General features: G+C 33.6%; 1 protein-coding gene across 6 annotated transcripts in view; it reads left to right on the top strand.

Moving 5' to 3' along the window:
* The first annotated feature begins 63 nt into the window (after positions 1–63).
* CFAP94 (cilia and flagella associated protein 94) overlaps positions 64–17,444 on the top strand; it is a 54,809-nt gene continuing 37,428 nt past the window's right edge. For 2 of the 6 annotated variants that reach the window (XM_016119219.2, XM_016119221.2), the window contains exons 1-2: positions 10,951–15,252; positions 16,478–16,569. In XM_016119219.2, coding sequence (XP_015974705.2) covers positions 15,129–15,252; positions 16,478–16,569 — 216 coding nt within the window. In that variant the 5' untranslated portion in view covers positions 10,951–15,128. Of the gene's footprint in view, positions 3,668–6,415; positions 6,434–10,950; positions 16,570–17,444 lie in introns of those variants that run through there. The other 4 variants (XM_016119225.2, XM_016119222.2, XM_016119223.2 and 1 more) reach the window with 4 other exon arrangements.

A 17,444-nucleotide genomic window follows, 5' to 3' on the forward strand; every position in this document is an offset into this window, starting at 1 on the left:
GTTTCATGGAAAATATTCACTTTTATACATAGCAGACCTAAAGAAAAGGAAAAACAATTTTTTTTTTTTTTTTTTGCAAAATAACAATTATATTCAAGAAAACAAGATTTTTCACATTGGGAAAATGCTAACTTTTTTTCCCCATCCAATTAATATTTTGAGCGCTCTTAGGTTCCAGTCACCGGGATATAGCTTGAACATGTCAGATGAGATACCTGCTCTCACAGAGCTAACATCTCCTGAGGGAGCCATAATAAGCAAACAAGATAATTATGAATTGTGACAAGTCCTATGAGGGAAATAGGATGAGAGAGAGAAAATGGGCTGTCAGAGGCAGGTACGTAGGTGTACCTCCTTTTATACCAAAGCAGGATGAATTAGAACTAAATTTGAATCCTAGCTGTATAATGTGTGGGTTACTTAACCCTTTGGAACCTGTTTCCTTATCGAAAGGAAGATTGTTTTTATCCTGCTTTCAAGGCAAGGCCAAATCTGTAAGGAGAACACTGAGAAGAGGCCTGATAAATCTAGAAGGGTGTGATCCTAAAGGCTAAAATAAAAGGTAGGAGAAACTGGGTGTGTGAGTCAAGCAGGTTCACGATTATGGTAGATGGGTAAATAAGACTGGTGGTGAAGAGACCAAGAGAACAACCCATAAGGGGTTCATGAGCAGGCAATAAATATCCAGTGGGATAGATTATGTTTTATGTTTAATTCGTTAATGCTAAATACGGAGGCAGCTCCTTAAAGATACCACAACAACCTAAACATAGAAAATAATTCCTAATGTTGTTACAACTGTGGGAATTAAATCAAAACTCCTAACATCAAAAGCATTTAGTACATGATAGGCCTAAAGTAAACTGTTTTTTACAATCTCCTTTAAAATTCTCTAATTCCCGTTTTTTCACTGTTTTTGGAAAACAAAGAAAAATGTATTGGACTTTTCTGTCCATCATTAACATAATTTTTATTTTGAAATAATTTCAGTCTTGCAGAAAGATTGCAACATAGTACTAATAACATTTCCTGAACTACTTGAGAAGTTGCTAACATGCTGACCCATCAGACTGAATACTTTGCAGAGCTGTCCAATAGAAATATAATGTGAGCCACCTATATAATTTTACATTTTCTAGTTGTCCATATTAAATAAAATGTGAAATGAATATTTTTTTGTATTCAAAATATCATTTCAATGTGCCATTCTTTGAAGTGCTTATAGGTACCAATGACTTAGTTGCTACCACACTGGATAGCACAGCTTTAGAGTATTTCCTATGAACAAGGACATTTTCCTACAGAACAATACAACCTTGAGAATGAGAAAGTTAACACTGCTACATCACACCTGTCCAATCCACGACCCCTTCATGTTTTGGCAGTTGTCTTAAAGATGCCCTTTATAGCAAAAAGATCCAGTCTGAGATTGTACATTGCCCATTTATTTTGTAGAATGTGTCTCATTTTGATGTTAACTCATGACTAGATTCCAGTTGTGTAATTTGGGCAAAAATATTACAGACATGATGTTTGTTCATTTCATTGCATCCTATTAGGTGAACACAATTCCAATTTGTTCCATTATGGTTGTTAATTTTGATCCCATGATTAGGTAGGTGGTGTTTGTCTGGATTCTCCACTGTAGAGTTACTTTTTTTCCTTTTGAGGTCAGTATTTTGTGGGAAGTACTTTGAGATTGTGTATATGTATTCCTGAAAAACCTTTCATCTTGTAAAAGCATATTAAAAGTAACAGGGCTTATGGGGAAACAGGTTTGGTGCAGGCCACTCAAATCTTATGCAACCGTAAACAACTAATAAAAAACAGAAATTGGTACCTGGAGAGCTAATTTGCACCACTTGGATTGCCCTCAGCATGTCTGGAGCTACCAAAGAAATGTTTGAAATGCTTGAAAATTAAGAGTAGCCTGGGAACGGAGTCAGAAACTGGAGACCAGGAAGGGATCAAAAGAGGCAAGAGGAAATGTTTGGGGGTGATGGATATGTTTATTATCGTAATTGTGGTGACGGTTTCATAGGTGTATACATGTGTCAGATTTATCAAATTGTATTTATACTTTATTGTATGTCAAGTATAGCTCAGTAAAACTATTTTAAAAAATTAGTTTAGATAATGCAGGTAAAATGCTAAGGATAGGGTTGGGAAATAACTGAGGTGTACATGAAGTAGGGATCTAGCTGAATTGTCCGTTTAGCTTTTGCTCCTTTTATAAATTATGCATAATAAAGGATTTGCCCAGCCAAAACAGTAGTTGATGTGCTTAAGGCAAATTTGTCCCATTCTTTGATATGTTAATCTATATGATTCAGGCAGTTTTTATTATTGTATGTTAACATTCGGACATTTTAAGTTTATTTTAGCCTTTGGGAGAAATGGGTTTCCTTGGGTTTACAACTGGGGAACAATTTAAATGCAGAGACCTGAGGATTCTCCTTAACCCTGCATGAAGTCATGGAAGTTTCTGTACTCTGTAAAGAAACAAATGAGTTAGGGACTGAAAGACATCCCCCATCGTTCTGAAAACTTGGATGTTGTATTTAATCAACGACGTTGGAAGGGATAGAACATTATAAAATTAGAATTCAGACATGAGAAATGGTACCAATAATTTTAAAGTATTTCATGTCTTGTGCTAAAATCATACAGAATTCAATTAAGCTTTGGAAGGAACTTAATTTCTTAATCAATTTCTTCTAGTTTTCTGTTTGGTCTAAGTTGCCAGCGTTTCATTTGAAATTCTTCTGAAGGTTGTGCTACTAGTTATTACAATTGTGACCTTGGGCAAATAAGTTACAGAGGCTTGCTGGGCCTCGGCGACCTTCATCTGTAAGAAGTACTTTACCCAGGAATTACTTCAAATCATTTCCAGTTCTTGTTTACAGAGGCTCTTAGGGGGAAAACGGCATATATCTTGCACAGGAAGTAAACAGAACCATGTTCAGGGAGAAGAATCCGAAGGTCATTAATATCAAAACAAACCTACTTGGAGCCAATTTATTTACCTGTTTATCTAAATGCCAATTGAGCCCCGTCACCCCCTGGCCCAAGCTGTGGTGCCTCAGGCAGCCAACCCGGGTGTCTGTCACTTGACCCAAGCGCGCCGGCGGCCCCTTTCCTTCTGGAAACCCTCCCAGAAAGATTCGCCCAACACGCTTCAGGGAAATAGGGCGAAAGACCGTCAGAAGACGCTCAGAAACCCTTTCCTACAGCCGGCGGCTCTCTCTCGGCACACTTCACCACCTCCAGACACCGGGAGCCCCCACACAGAAACCCCTCCGGCAGCTGCACTCACGCGCTTTCCGGCACGCCACAGCCGTAAAAGCTTCGGTCCTCTTCCACTGCGTCCGTCAACCACAAACAGGGTGAGCCGTGGAGGCGGGCAACCTGTCAGGGAAGGGGCGGGGCGCCGTCCAAAAGAACCCAGCGCGTCTGCGCAGACCCGTACGGGAGGATCTGCGCCGTTTTTCTGGGCGAAAGTGGGCGGGGCTTGTCGTCTTGACAACCGGGGAGCGTTTTTCCACACACCTCTGCTCAGGCTTTCCAGACTACTAAGGTCGTGCTTCCAGCAGCATGGTGAGCAGAGAAAGTGGGGGACGCAGGCGAACGGTCGGGCATTGATTCTCCTTCACCAGTATTAAATGATGTCATAAGAGCTTGTCTTATTTTAGAGGGGGGCTGGTTGGTTTAGGAAAGAACCCAAGGTCCTGTTGGGGGATCGGCTTTCTCCTGATCCATGGCCTTCCGGTCTAGGATCCGGCGGACAGGTGGGAGTCCCATGCGGTCAGCTGCAGTCCTAATGTCACACTGTTGCTAGGTTTAAAAATTGGTCTCAGTAACTTCCAGTAATGATAGACATCCCGGTTACATTGCTTTTAAATTGCAGCTTGAGAAAATGGCTTTCTGCCTCTCAGCAGTTAATTAAAAACTGTTGTAAATTATGCTGCATTAAAATGTTATTTTATATTGTCTTTGGAGAAATACCACTTTTTGATTCAAGGTACTCAGCCTGCCCTGAATATATTAAGTATGATAAAGTTCATTTTATTTTTGTGCACTCTTCAGCTGTCTTCTTCAAGAACACAGGCCAACATGTATGGACTTAAATGTGATTTCCATCTTTTCTGTGATTAAAACCAGAAGAAGTGGTTTTAATTATTTAATACGTTAATTACAGGAAAATGTAGAATTCATCATTTGTTTGGCACTAGGCTGGAAGTCAAGGATACAAAGACGAGTAGTACAGCCCCTACCTGCTGTGGGAAAGGGACTAAAATTAATTATAAAATAGTTTTATAACTGTAACAATTGAAGTGTCTACAATGTAGTAACAAAGTTGAAAATGATAAAATTGGGGGGACAAGGGTGCTGGAAGGGAAGAGCAGTACTTTCAAGGTGTGTTTTAAAGTATGAGTTTATCAGAAATAGTGGCAAGAAATGGTGGGAAGAATGGAGAACATTTATGTCAGGGAGAACAGAAAGTAAATGGACTTTAAGCAGACTGGAAAATGCTGATAAATTGAGAGAACAATACACCTATTTATTATTTTTGATGAAATATAGGTTTCTTCTTTTTGGACCCCTCTATCAATGTTTCTCAAATATTCCTGGAACATTAGCTTCTACCTTTCTGGAATACTTGTTAAAATTCAGATTCCAGGAACAGACTGGACTCCACATCTATTGTATTAGTTTCCTAGGGCTGCCAAGTAACAAAGTATCACAGACTAAGTGGTTTGAACAATAGAAACTTATTTCACACACAGTTCTGGAGGCTAGAAGTCCAAGGTCAAGGTGTTGCCAGGGCTATGCTCCCTTTGCAGGTGCTGGGGAGGGATCTGTTCAGACCTCTCTCCTAGCTTCTGATAGTTCATTGGCTTGGCTTGTGGCAACATAATTCCAGTCTTCATATGGCGTTCTGCTGTGTGCATGTCTGTGTCCAATTTTCCCCTTTTTATAAGGATGTCAGTCATATTGGATTAGAGGCCCACCCTATCCCAGTATGCTCTCAACTTAATTTAACTAATTACATCAACAATAACTCTAATTCCAAATAAGGTAAAATGCTTAAGTACTAGGGGATAGGACTTCAACAGATGAATTTTGTTTTGAGAGGACACAGTTCAACCCATAACATCTACTGAATCAAATAGGTAGAGGAAAGTGAGTATGTACATTTTTAGCCTAGATATATACATTTTTAACAAGCATCCCCGGTGATTCTTATGCCCTCTGAACTTTAAGCACTACTAAACTATCTGATACTCATGATTTGCAGGGGGCAAGGATATGTACTTATCCCAAATCTGCTTCACATTAAAAGACTAGTGAAAGATGACTATTTGCACATCTTTAAAATATGGCTATTTGAGAATAGGAGCAATGCTATTTACATAGTCTGCTGTATAGCAGACAAGATGGAAGTATGTTAACTATTAATTAATAGCAAATATGATCATAAGAATAGAGCATAGTTGTAAAAATTATATGAGAGCCACGTCTCTTCTATTCCTCTTTATATCATCTCCAGCATTTTAGAGCACCTTGTATATCATTAATATCTGCTGAATAAATTAATGAACTATATGCACTTTTCAAGAAGATATAATCTGTTTTGTGTCAATTTTAAGATATTTTATACAGTGATAATGGCTTGAAGCAGTAGTATCTCCTGTGTTAAGTCTTCGGAAGTGAAACATGTATAACCTTATAGTCACATGCTTTTCTACAAAGTCCTTACCAGAAACCTAATGGACACATGGGCCTGATCAGGAAATTACAAGTAGTATAACTGAAAAATACTTGTAATCTTAAATATTAATGGAAATTTTGCTTTTCATAATAATTTCTACACATTACAGAACAGTATCATTTTATCATAGCTTTACCTGCTTTGAGTAATTGATTCTCTTTTTATAAAAAGGCACTCTTAATTTCACAGGAAGATTTTTTTTTTTATGAGATCATTCCCACACTTTCAAACTTGACATTAGTACCAGTACTTAGTCAATGATTTATTGTTCTTTGGAACCCTGTAAACTAGTGCTTTTCTGACTGGTACTTTGTTTAGTGATAAGAAGGCATTTCACATGGATTATTAAATGACTGTCATAAGAAAGAGTGTAAAATTTATGTATAAAAGATGCTTCAGTGGATCAACTATTTTATTCTAGTTTTTTCTAGACTAGCTTCTAGTTTTGTCTGAATTCTTTTTTAAAAGACTTTTTATTTTAAGATAATTTTAGATTACAGAAAAGTTGCAAAGATGATACAGAGCCTTCTCTTACATTACTTAACAAGTTTCTTGTAATTTTAACTTTTATAGGTACTTTTGCTAAAAATATCTGATTTTTAAAAAATAATTCACCGTTTCTTTTGCTTTTCCAAATTTTAGGGTCCCAAAGCAAAAAAGGTAGGTAGAAATTATTTTCTCAAAATAGTTTTATAAGCACTAACATTGTACAAATAGAATTTTAAAATATTTTTTGTTAGTTTTATTATAGTTTATAAAGTTTACTAAGGTTATTCATAGACATCAATGTTATTTAAATCATGGAATAATAACTTTTTATAATAACAGGGCATATTACAAATTTGATATAAAGATAATTCTAGTTTCATAAAGACTTAAGAATAACCTTTTTTTTTTTTAACTTGTGTCTGTAAGGCTTTTTATTACTTGTGCTCTAGAAAATGTTGTATTAGGAATCTCTTCTTTATTTCAGATAAACACATAAAAGTTTAATTGTAAAATCTGCTGTTACTTAAAAGTGGACCCTAAGTTATTATGTGCTTAAATAAGTTGCATGGTAACAAATGATTTTTTTTTTGTACTTTGTAGAAATTTGAATTTAATAAGGGATGCTTGGAATGCCTTTTTTCTCTTCTTCACTTAAGATTTATACTTTAAAGTAGAGATTATAATCTGTTGACTGGCAAGTCAGATTTCACCCCCAGACATATTTTGCTTAACCTAAAAAATGTTTAAATCTGTTGCCAGACTATTTTCACACAAAAATTTTATTTCCATCTATTCTTAAAAAACTGAAAACCTGATAACATTGGACCTACAATCCTGTAAAGCAGCAGTTGGCTGGACTGCTTTTAGAAATGCATAAACTCTTTAGTTTGTCATAGTCCTGACATAACCAAACTCCTTACTTTATTTACCTGCCTGACCTCAATAAGGATTTGGATTTGGAATGTCAGCTTTAAGGTATATCTCAAAGATCACTTCTGTGTAAATTTTCCTACCATTCTCACTTGTGGAATCAATTATACTTTCTGTGTTTTCATAGCATATGCATTTGTACATCCCTCAATTATAGCCCTATATAATTTTGTCATAATAATTTATAATTGTGAGCTGTTCAAGGTCAGGAGCAATGCCATACTTTATTTATTTAATTGATGAGTAATTGACATACATTATAGTTTCAGGTGTGCATTATAGTGATTTGATATTTATATATGTTACAAAACAATCCTCACGATAAGTCTAGTTACCATCTGTCACCATACAAAGTTTTTATAATATTATTGATTATATTCCCTATGCTGTACATTACATCCCTATGGCTTATTTATTTTATAACTGGAAGTTTGTTTCTTAATCCACTTCACTTATTTCTCTTGCCCCCTAGCCCTTCCCTTCTCTAGTAACTACCAGTTTCTTGTATATATAAGTCCATTTCTTTGTTTTGTTTGTTCGTTTGTTTTTTAGAGTCCACATATAAGTGGAATAATATGGTATTTGTCTTTCTCTGGCCCATAGTAAAAATTCAATACAAATTTGTTGAATGAAAATGTGAAACCCTATTTACCTTACCATCACTTAAAAACTTGGGCCCTTGATTGTTTGGAAGAAATATTTATTTAAATGTGTATTCGATAGTTATACAATTAAACATTTCTTCAAGAAATACTTTTGAGTGTCTTCTGTTTGCTTCTCTTAGTCTCTTGGACTCACTACCAAACTGATATTGTTTTAGGGGCCTTGGATAAATTTGAACATTATTTATGAAGGCTTTAGACAAATTTTGTTGGGGGGAGGTATTCTGGAGGGCTACAGTCATTTGTATGTGGTTCTGCAATAGTTTATTGGTTTGTGTGGACATTCATTTTCGGCTTTAGATTGTGAAATCTTACAGGCCTTGTTTGAACTGTGAAAACTTGTTATAAATAAACTTGTTACTGAATTATATATGCAGGGGTGCTAAATAAATACTTTGGGATTATTTTATTCATACTGTCGTTTCCTTAGAAAGCAGTGAGGTTCATCTCATGAAAATTGAAACCAAATGTAAGGAGGAAATCATTATTTTAATTATTCAATACTTTTTAAAAATTATTCCATTCTTTTAATTATTCCATTCTTAAAGATTATGGTTTGGGGATGAGGTGGTCTGTAAAGGAAATGTTCAGTAAGGAAAACACTGATAAATGTATTTTATTCTTTCTGACTTCTTGAAGTTTTTTTAAAGGAAAAATTAATAAACACATGTGGTACAAAATTAAAATAGCATAAAAATGGAAAATATTTTCCTACCCAGGACTAGAGGAACTAAGCATTAAAGAGTACACATATGCACACATGCACAAACATCCCTTTTCTCCCACCATATGGGAGCATTCTGCACCTTCTGTTTTTCACTTAACCAAATTAATTCTAGGATACTCAACTTTTTATACTTTAACATTACTGAAATTGGGATATGTCCTATTGGTATCTTACAATTGTTTTAGTCCTGGATTGGCATCCATTTCTTCTGGAAAGGATATGTACTTTTGTCAGTCACGTGGACTTACTGCTAACCGGACACTACTTTAAATACTCTGCTCGAGATACTTTAAATACTCTGCTCAAGAGTTTTTGGACCACACTAATGATATGAGTCAGAATACAAATCCACATAAACTGGCTTGTGGTTTAAGTTTTCAGGGAATTTTTTTCTTCTTTTTATTTATTTTCAGGATTGTGTATGCAAGTTTCTTTGCCGTATCTTTCTTTGTTCTGGGTTCATTTGTCTTTACCTATTTCCAGCTTTATATAGGCATCTCCTCTTAGATTCCCATCTTGGGCATTTCCTTCTCTGGCAGTAATAATTTAGAGATACATCTTACATCTGATAGCATCATAGATTTGATGGAATAAATATGTCATTTTGTTTTGACACACTGAGATAATGTTACTTTTCACAGCAGTATCATATTCCATTGAAATTATGTACTGTGGTTTTTATGTTGTCCCTATTTTTTTCTACTACAAACAAGGTAGGAGTGAAGATCCTTGTATCTAAGGCCTTGCAAACACATGGAAGAATACTTATTTCATTGATTTAGCTATATTCTAGGCATTAAGAGAATGGCAGCAAGACAATCCCTGTCCTCATGAAGCTTACATTCTAGTTTTTTTCTACCTTTATTGATATATAATTGACATATAACATCAATTGAGGCAGACAAAGCGATTACTTGATATACATATGAACTATAAAGTGAGTACCAAAATCAGGTTAGTTAGTACATCTGTCACTTCACATAAACACCATGTATGTGTGTGTGTGCGCGCTCATGTGTGGTGAGAACATTAAGATTTACTGTCTTAACAACTTTTAAGTATACAATACAGTATTGTTAACTGTAGTCACTGTGCTTTAGATAGTTAATCTGAAATTTATACCCTTTGACCAACACCTGCCCGTTTCTTCCATCCCCAACCCCTGGCAATCACCAGTTTACTCTATTTCTATGAGTTCACCTTTTTCAGATTGTACATATAAGTGAGATCATCCAGTATTTTTTTTTCCTCTGACTTATTTCACTTAACATAATGCCCTCGCAAATAGCAAGGTTCCCTTCTTTTTTATGGCTAAATAATACTCCATTGTGTATTTTCTTTTTCTTTATCCATTCATCTATGGATGGACACTTAGGTTGTTTCCATGTCCTGGGTATTATGAATAATGTTGCAATGTACATGGGGGTGCAGATATCTCTTTGAGATAGTTATTTCAAAAATGAAGTTTACATTCTATCTGGGGGGAGGATGTCAGGTAATAATATAATTTCAGATAGTTTTGAATATGCAGAAAACCAAGAAAGGGGTTAGTGAGAAATGTGTGGTAGGGGATAGTTGTGAGACTATTTTATATAAGGTAATTAAAGAAATAAAATTTGAGAAGAAACCTGAATGAAGCAAAGGAGTAAGTCAAAAATTACCTGGGGATAGCTATTTTAGGCAGAAAGAACAACCCTATATCATTTAAGAAATAGTCTTATATCATTTAAGAAATTAAATCAGTGGTTAAAAATATTCCCAGAAAATTCTAGGTCTGTAAGTCTTTGTTAGCTAGTTCTTCATTCAAAGATAAATAAATTTTATTTTTATACAAATTCTTCCAGAGCATGAAAAAATAAGGAACACCACTAATTCATTTTGGGTTACCTGGGTAACCTAAGAATAGTATGAGAAAGGAATATTAAAAGTCATTAATGAACATAAATACAAAATTTCTAAATGAAATGTTAGCAGGGTCAATCTGGAAGTACAGCAGGTCCTCAAATAACATCATTTTATTGTAATTTGGATGAGGTGCTGTAGGAATTTAACTCTCGCTTATGTTAATTAGCCTATAGTAAAATTGGTTTTGTTATACATTATTTTGCTTAAAGTTTCAAAACATTAATGATGTTAAGTTAGAACTTACTAGATATGGAGTGATAAGTCATAACCCAATTCAGTTTATCCCAGGAAGGCAGATTGGTTTAATAGAGTATACAATTAAATTGAGTTAGAAATTCAATTATTGTAACTCACCATTCAATAGGGTAAAGGGCACTTTCTTAGCCTGATAAAGGTAGCTATCTCTATCTTTATCTATCTATCTATCTATCTATCTATCTATCTATCTATCTTTCATCTAGATAAAAACCCAACTGCCAGAGAAGCAAAAATACTGAAATTAAATATTCATTTAACAATGATTATGGCAGTGTGAATTAGAAAAATTACTTCAGAAAGTTCAAGTTCAATAATGTTGAAAATTTTTATAACCACCAGTTTTACTCCAAGGTATACACTATGAAGAAACTCTTTCAAATGGACACCAGGATACATATACTAAAGGTTTATAGTAGCATTCTTCATGATAGTAACAAACTAAAAGCCATTCAATGTCTATCATAGAAGAATGGATAAATAAATTAATTATTTACTCTTGAACAGTGAAAATATACAGCTATAGCTATATCAATAAACATGAATAAATCTTACAAACCATAATGTATATCTAAGAAAGTAAATCACACAAAAGGACAAATATTGTATTATTCTGCTTATATAAAATACCTTGACTAGTCAAACTCAAAGAGATAGAGTAGAATGGTGGTTGGAATGGGTGGAGGTTGCAGAAGAAAGGGAGTTAATGTTTAATCGATACAGAGTTTCAGTTTGGGAAAATGAAAAAGTTTTGGAGATTGATGGTGGTGATGGTTGTACAACAACAGCGTGAATGCACTTGATGCCATTGACCTGCCTACTTAAAAATGGTTAAAATGTTAAATTTTGTTACATTTACTTTACTACAATAAGAAAAGAAATAAATTACAATCATATACATAAAGTATAATTGCATTTATGTGAAGTTAAAAAATAAGCAAACTATTGTCTAGGAATACATATATACACAATAAAATTTTAAAGAAAAACAAAATCATCACAAACATCGGTGATTATCTCTAGAGGTATTTTTTTTTTTTGTAAATTAATATAATTTTGGGGATACGATATGGAAAGAATTCAAAAAACTACATGATACAATTGTTACAAACCTATCCCTGTTGGCTTTTTAATATAAACCAGATTTCCCATTTCTTATATTTGTAAACATTAAAAATTAAAATAGAATTTATCTGAATCTTTGCTTCATTCAGCTATAGCTAACATTTATCCATGGGCCATGAGCTAACTAGGAAAAAGAAACACCCAACGACTTCATCAAGAGGTGTATATTCAGTAAAATTTTACTTCTTATGTTATTGTTTATCAGAATTTAAAATATAGTATGTTGCTCTGTTTAATTGTATACTGAATGTAGTTATAAAATTAACTCTATCCAGAGCAAGTTTTTTATTACTTAGAAACTCAGAGACAAGAAAATAAAATTTAAAAATTTTCATGTGTATTTTTACAAAAGATAAATGGGATAGGATCAACAAAAGTTTCAAGTATATTACATTAAGATAAAATTCTTTGAGGGAAATGGAATGGAAATAGGAGTTCAAGGAGAAAAAGGATTACAATTTTTATTAAAGAAGCTTATTTATATTTTTTTAATGATATTAGTCATTAAATCACTATAGTATGTAGATTTCATTGGATGTATTTTAAATAGTGATCGATATATTTAAGAATGATGTGAAAGTTTTGATATATCAAATACTTGAAAATGTAATATTTGCAGCTATTTAAGCTTGTGATGAAAATTTTTCAATGCCAACTCAAAAATGTGTGAAGGGGTACATAGTTTTTCAAAATTCTTTTAGGGAATATATGAAAAAATAATTTTAAAGGTTACCAATCAACTAGAGCTGAGGAGAAGCCAGAATTGAAGTCTGAGAAGGAGAGACCTATGGAGAAGCAGTAATATCAGACAGTACTAACCTAAAGGCCTAATGAAGAAAATATATCAAGAAGGATAAGAAAACTTTGTTGAATGCTGATGACAGATGAGTAAAATGAAGGCTGAAAATTGGCCACTGCCATGGGAAAAATGGTCATCTTGACTAGAGAGGTTTTAATTGGAACAGTAGAAATGAAAGCCTCAGTGGGCCGTGCAGAAAATGGGGAAGCGAAAGCAGTGGCAACTCCTTTTAGGTGGTCTGATATAACAGGTAACAGAATTGGAGCAAATGATGGAGAAGGATGTGAAATCTAGGGAGGGAGAAATTTATGAATAACTAAAGGCGTTAGTCACAGGAGCCACTAAGGGGTAAGATCCAATGTCAGAGTGGCACGTTCGTCCATAACTAGCAGAAAGTACATACAGTTCATCCACCGTGATGGGAAGGAAGGCAGACAAGATATAGGTAGGCTCGAAGATTTGGTGTGTAAAGGAGATTGTTTTCTTCTAAAAGTTTCTAGTAATTTAAGGTAAGCTCAACAGCTGAGAATAGTAAAAAGGAGAGGATTTTGGAGGTTTGAAAAATGAGGACAATGACATAGTAGTAAGAATAGTGGATGGTGTTTAGAGCCTATTTAAAATTTGTGCTCATAAATTTAAGCTCGTGTATTTTCTCTGGCAAGGTTCAGCTGCTCATATTGCTAGCAAAAACTAAGTGGAAAATTGATTTAACTAGGACTTGGAATTTGCCACCTGAGCTCCTTGGAAGGAGAAGAAAATAGGGGAGGTAGAGATATATGTTAGTGGTTATGGTGATGAACTGTGAAATCTAACCTGGGTAAGGAAGAAGTGTGGGAAAGATTGATAAACAGTGAAAAAATGATAAGGCCAATGGATTGGAGATTCCAATGGACCATCCTGCAGTAGGTGAGCCCCAAAGTGAAGATGGTTATCCAAGACTCTGTATCCCAAGGATTAATCACTCTTGATTCCTAAATCGAGATGATACTCTTCTTTTTCTAACTCTTCCCATAAATCAAATAGAGGAGAGGTGGTTATCACCAAGATAGTTCTCAGATCTGTCTCCGCTGCCCTGATCTCTTTACTAATCCTCCAATTTTAATGCCTGTGAGCATTGCCTGGATGCTACACCAGTACTTCATACTAATTATATTTAAATGCCTTTAAACAATTTCTGTTACAAGTTTACTTATTCTGGATTAGCATTTTTCCTTTTGATTCTTCTTGGACTCCTTTGTCTTCTTGCTCCCAGTTTAATCATTATCAAGTAAGTTAGCTTATAAAATATTTATTGGATATCCATTCTCCTATCAGCATTTACATTGTCATTACTTTCGTTTAATTATTGTTAATAGTAACCAAAATGATATTCTCTTTATAATCATTTTTTCCCTGATACCATGTTAGTTTTCAAAATTCTTTTTTTTCATATGGGTAAATGTGTCATTATTTACAATATATAGTACATGAAAACATAAGAATTACACCCAGATGTTTGTTCTCATTCTCAAATAATGTTGGCTCTCTTAAGATATTCAATATATGTGAAATATGTAACATGAAATTTACACTTTGAAATTTTAGTTTTTCAGGAGACCAAGAGTTCACCATTCTGTCTATTTTTCAAGTTCCTTTCTGATGACAATCCCAAGGTCTATCATTTAGTAACACACTGTGTAGAAAAGAGCCCTTGCTGGGCATCTGGAAGGATCTGGGATGGACAGGGCTCTGCTTCTGCTCCCAGAGCTACATCTGTCAAAATTATATTCTTCTTGGCCATAGCCCTTCTCAAAAACTTTTAGGGGGTTCCAGTTTCTTATAGAATAATGTCCAAACTCTGTAGCATAGGCTCCAGTCATCTTTTCCATCCTCATTTCCATCATCGCCTCTTCTTAGAGTTTCCCCAGGGCCCATTGAACTGGTTAGCCTGTCCAATATGCTCCAAACTCTGTGACTTATTCCTGCTTTTCCTTCTTCTTGGGATATCTTCCCCTCATACCTGAATGTTAAAATCTTTTGGGCACAAATTTAAATACTACCTGCTCTATAAAATTTTGCTTGATTCCAGCTGTTGAAGATAATCTCCCCTTTCACCAAACTTGCAAATTAATTCTCTGTATTTGTTAGTCATAAAAATGTCTTTAATTTTTATAGACATGTTGCAGTATTAAACTGTTTTTACATATTTTTTTAATCCTTACAACAATGAAACAAAGTTATGTTTAGCACCATTTTAAAGATGTGAAAACTGGGAATGAGAGAGTTACCTAAATTATGTATACTTGCCTTCGAATAATTTATATGCTTATTTTTCTTATACATTTTGTTCTCAGTAGATTGAGTCAAGGCTTTGCACATAATAGGCAGTCTCATTCGAATGAGCGAAAGACTGGATTCATGGAAGCAAAAGTGTTTTTCAAAACTCCTATTTGAGGGCTATGTGTTTTTAAGTTTTTGGGGTACATGCGAATAGCCGTTTTTTATGTTGTGGCCTTTGTTAAGCCTGGCAGTAAGAAAAAGAAAATCACCAAAGCTGAACGATTGAAGCTGCTACAAGAGGAGGAGGAAAGACGGCAAAAAGAGGAAGGTACAAAATACACAATGATACTATTTTCACATATAGGTAATACTAATAATGGGTTGGTATTTCTATTATATTTTTAAAAGAATTTCCAACTTATTTAATTTTTCTAATTTAATCTGTTTTATAATAAATATCTACTATTTAAAGGGTACCCAGAAACTTGTTAATACACACCAATCACTTTCAGATATATCTTGAAGTAGAGTTTCCAGATAAAATACAGGATGCCCAGTTAAATTTGAATTTCAGATAAACAATGGATAACTTGGTATAATTTGCCCCAGGCAATATTTAGGACAGAAAAGTTCATTGTTTATTTCAAATTCAAATTCAATTGAATGTCCTTTATTTTTAATCATTAATTCTGACAAATCTACTTGAAGTGTTGATATTTATTGATGAATTCAGGGGCTGATTGTACAGTAAGAATTCTGAAACTCAAATTCATCAAATAAGAGAAATATGTACTAGTAAGAAATACACACAGTTGCCTACATTCTTATAGTTTAATAACATTTATTTGCCAAATTTAAAGAGGACCTTGATTTGTTTAAAAAAGTTAATTAAAATTAATAAAAAGATCAGTTACTTAAAACCGAAAAATGATTTAAAAATACAGATATTTCAAGTGGTTGTAGCTTTTAGTATTAGGAACATCTGTGGATAAGATTCAGGTTTTAAAAGTCTATCTTCAGTTTCCATGGTGATTTTTATGTATAATCATATAAATCTTTTTTAGATGACTCATGATAATAGAACATCAGGATCTAGATTTTGGGGAATGTTTTATTATATTGGGATAAATATATTTTTCAGCAATATGTATCATATTTTTTTAATAGTAAAAGCAAAAGAAGACTAAGGTAATTGCTTTGATGATGTAGATATTGCAATATTATAGAAATCTTCTGAAAATTTTACTTCTCCTTAGTTATTCATGATAGATCTGTCATTTTTTATTGGCTAAAATTATTATTGGATTGCCATAAACTTTCTAGAGGAGAAATACCATTGTGGGCCTATTTTTTGGTCAGAAAGTTTGAGAGTCATGTTACTTTATTGAAAGAAATCTAGCACTTGTATTTTTCTACCACATAATAAAGGTCGTAACTTCTATAAAATATACCGCCACCACTACATCTTGCAGAAATTTGAAGTAACTTTAAGGGCTTAAAAATTGATTTAATTGCTGAGAAAAAAATTTTTTTTTCCCTTTTGGGTTCTTTAGAGGAAGCCCGTGTGAAATATGAAAAAGAAGAAATGGAAAGACTTGAAATGGAACGAATTGAGAAAGAAAAATGGCGACAACTTGAAGCAAAAGTAAATAAATGTTAATGATGTTATTAATGATGACTGAAATTACATGGCTATTTGGCTGTTTAATATCTTTCTCCCTTGGAAGCTATCAGTAATATTTAGTCCTATATGAACTGGTTTAACTCATTTCATCCTACCATAGAATTGTGACATTAGTACCACATTTCACAAATAAGGAAATTGAGGAACAGAGATATCAAGCTAGGTCATTGCCAGGGCCTAAATGTGAGTAGTCTTGCATCTGAGCCCAAGCTTGTAACTATTAAGTTATTCTCAGTCCGTTTTATAGATAATTAAACAAGGATTAAAAAAAAAAAAGAATTCAAATTTTCTCTTTACTTTTTTAGGTTTACTTCTCTTTTTCAACCGAATTTTTCAAATCAGTAGTTCTGAAATATTTTGATCTCAAGAAAAAAGTCTCATTACTGTTAAAAATAGAAGACTCCTAAGGAGCTTTTGTTTATGTGGATTATATCTATCAATATTTACTATAGTAAAAATGAAAACAAATTTTTAAAAGTTATTATATTAATAGACATTAAACATTGTTCAAAATAAGCATTAATATTTTAGTAAATACACATACATTTTTTAAGAAGCAATTATACGTAATATATATTACTGAGTTATAACTGGCATATAACATGTTAGTGTCAGGTGTACAACATAATGACTCAATATTTGTATATATTGTGAAATGATAACCACAATAAGTCTAGTTGACATCCATCACCACATATTATATATTGTTTTAAATTAGGGAAATATGTGGCATTGTTTATATTTTTGAAATATCATTAATGTCTGACTTAAAAGAAGACAACTGGATTCTCATATATACTTCAGTATTCTATCTATTACAATGTGTTGTTTTGATT

The sequence above is a fragment of the Rousettus aegyptiacus genome, unplaced genomic scaffold, assembly GCF_014176215.1.
Source record: "Rousettus aegyptiacus isolate mRouAeg1 unplaced genomic scaffold, mRouAeg1.p scaffold_m13_p_2, whole genome shotgun sequence".
Lineage (NCBI taxonomy): Eukaryota > Metazoa > Chordata > Mammalia > Chiroptera > Pteropodidae > Rousettus > Rousettus aegyptiacus.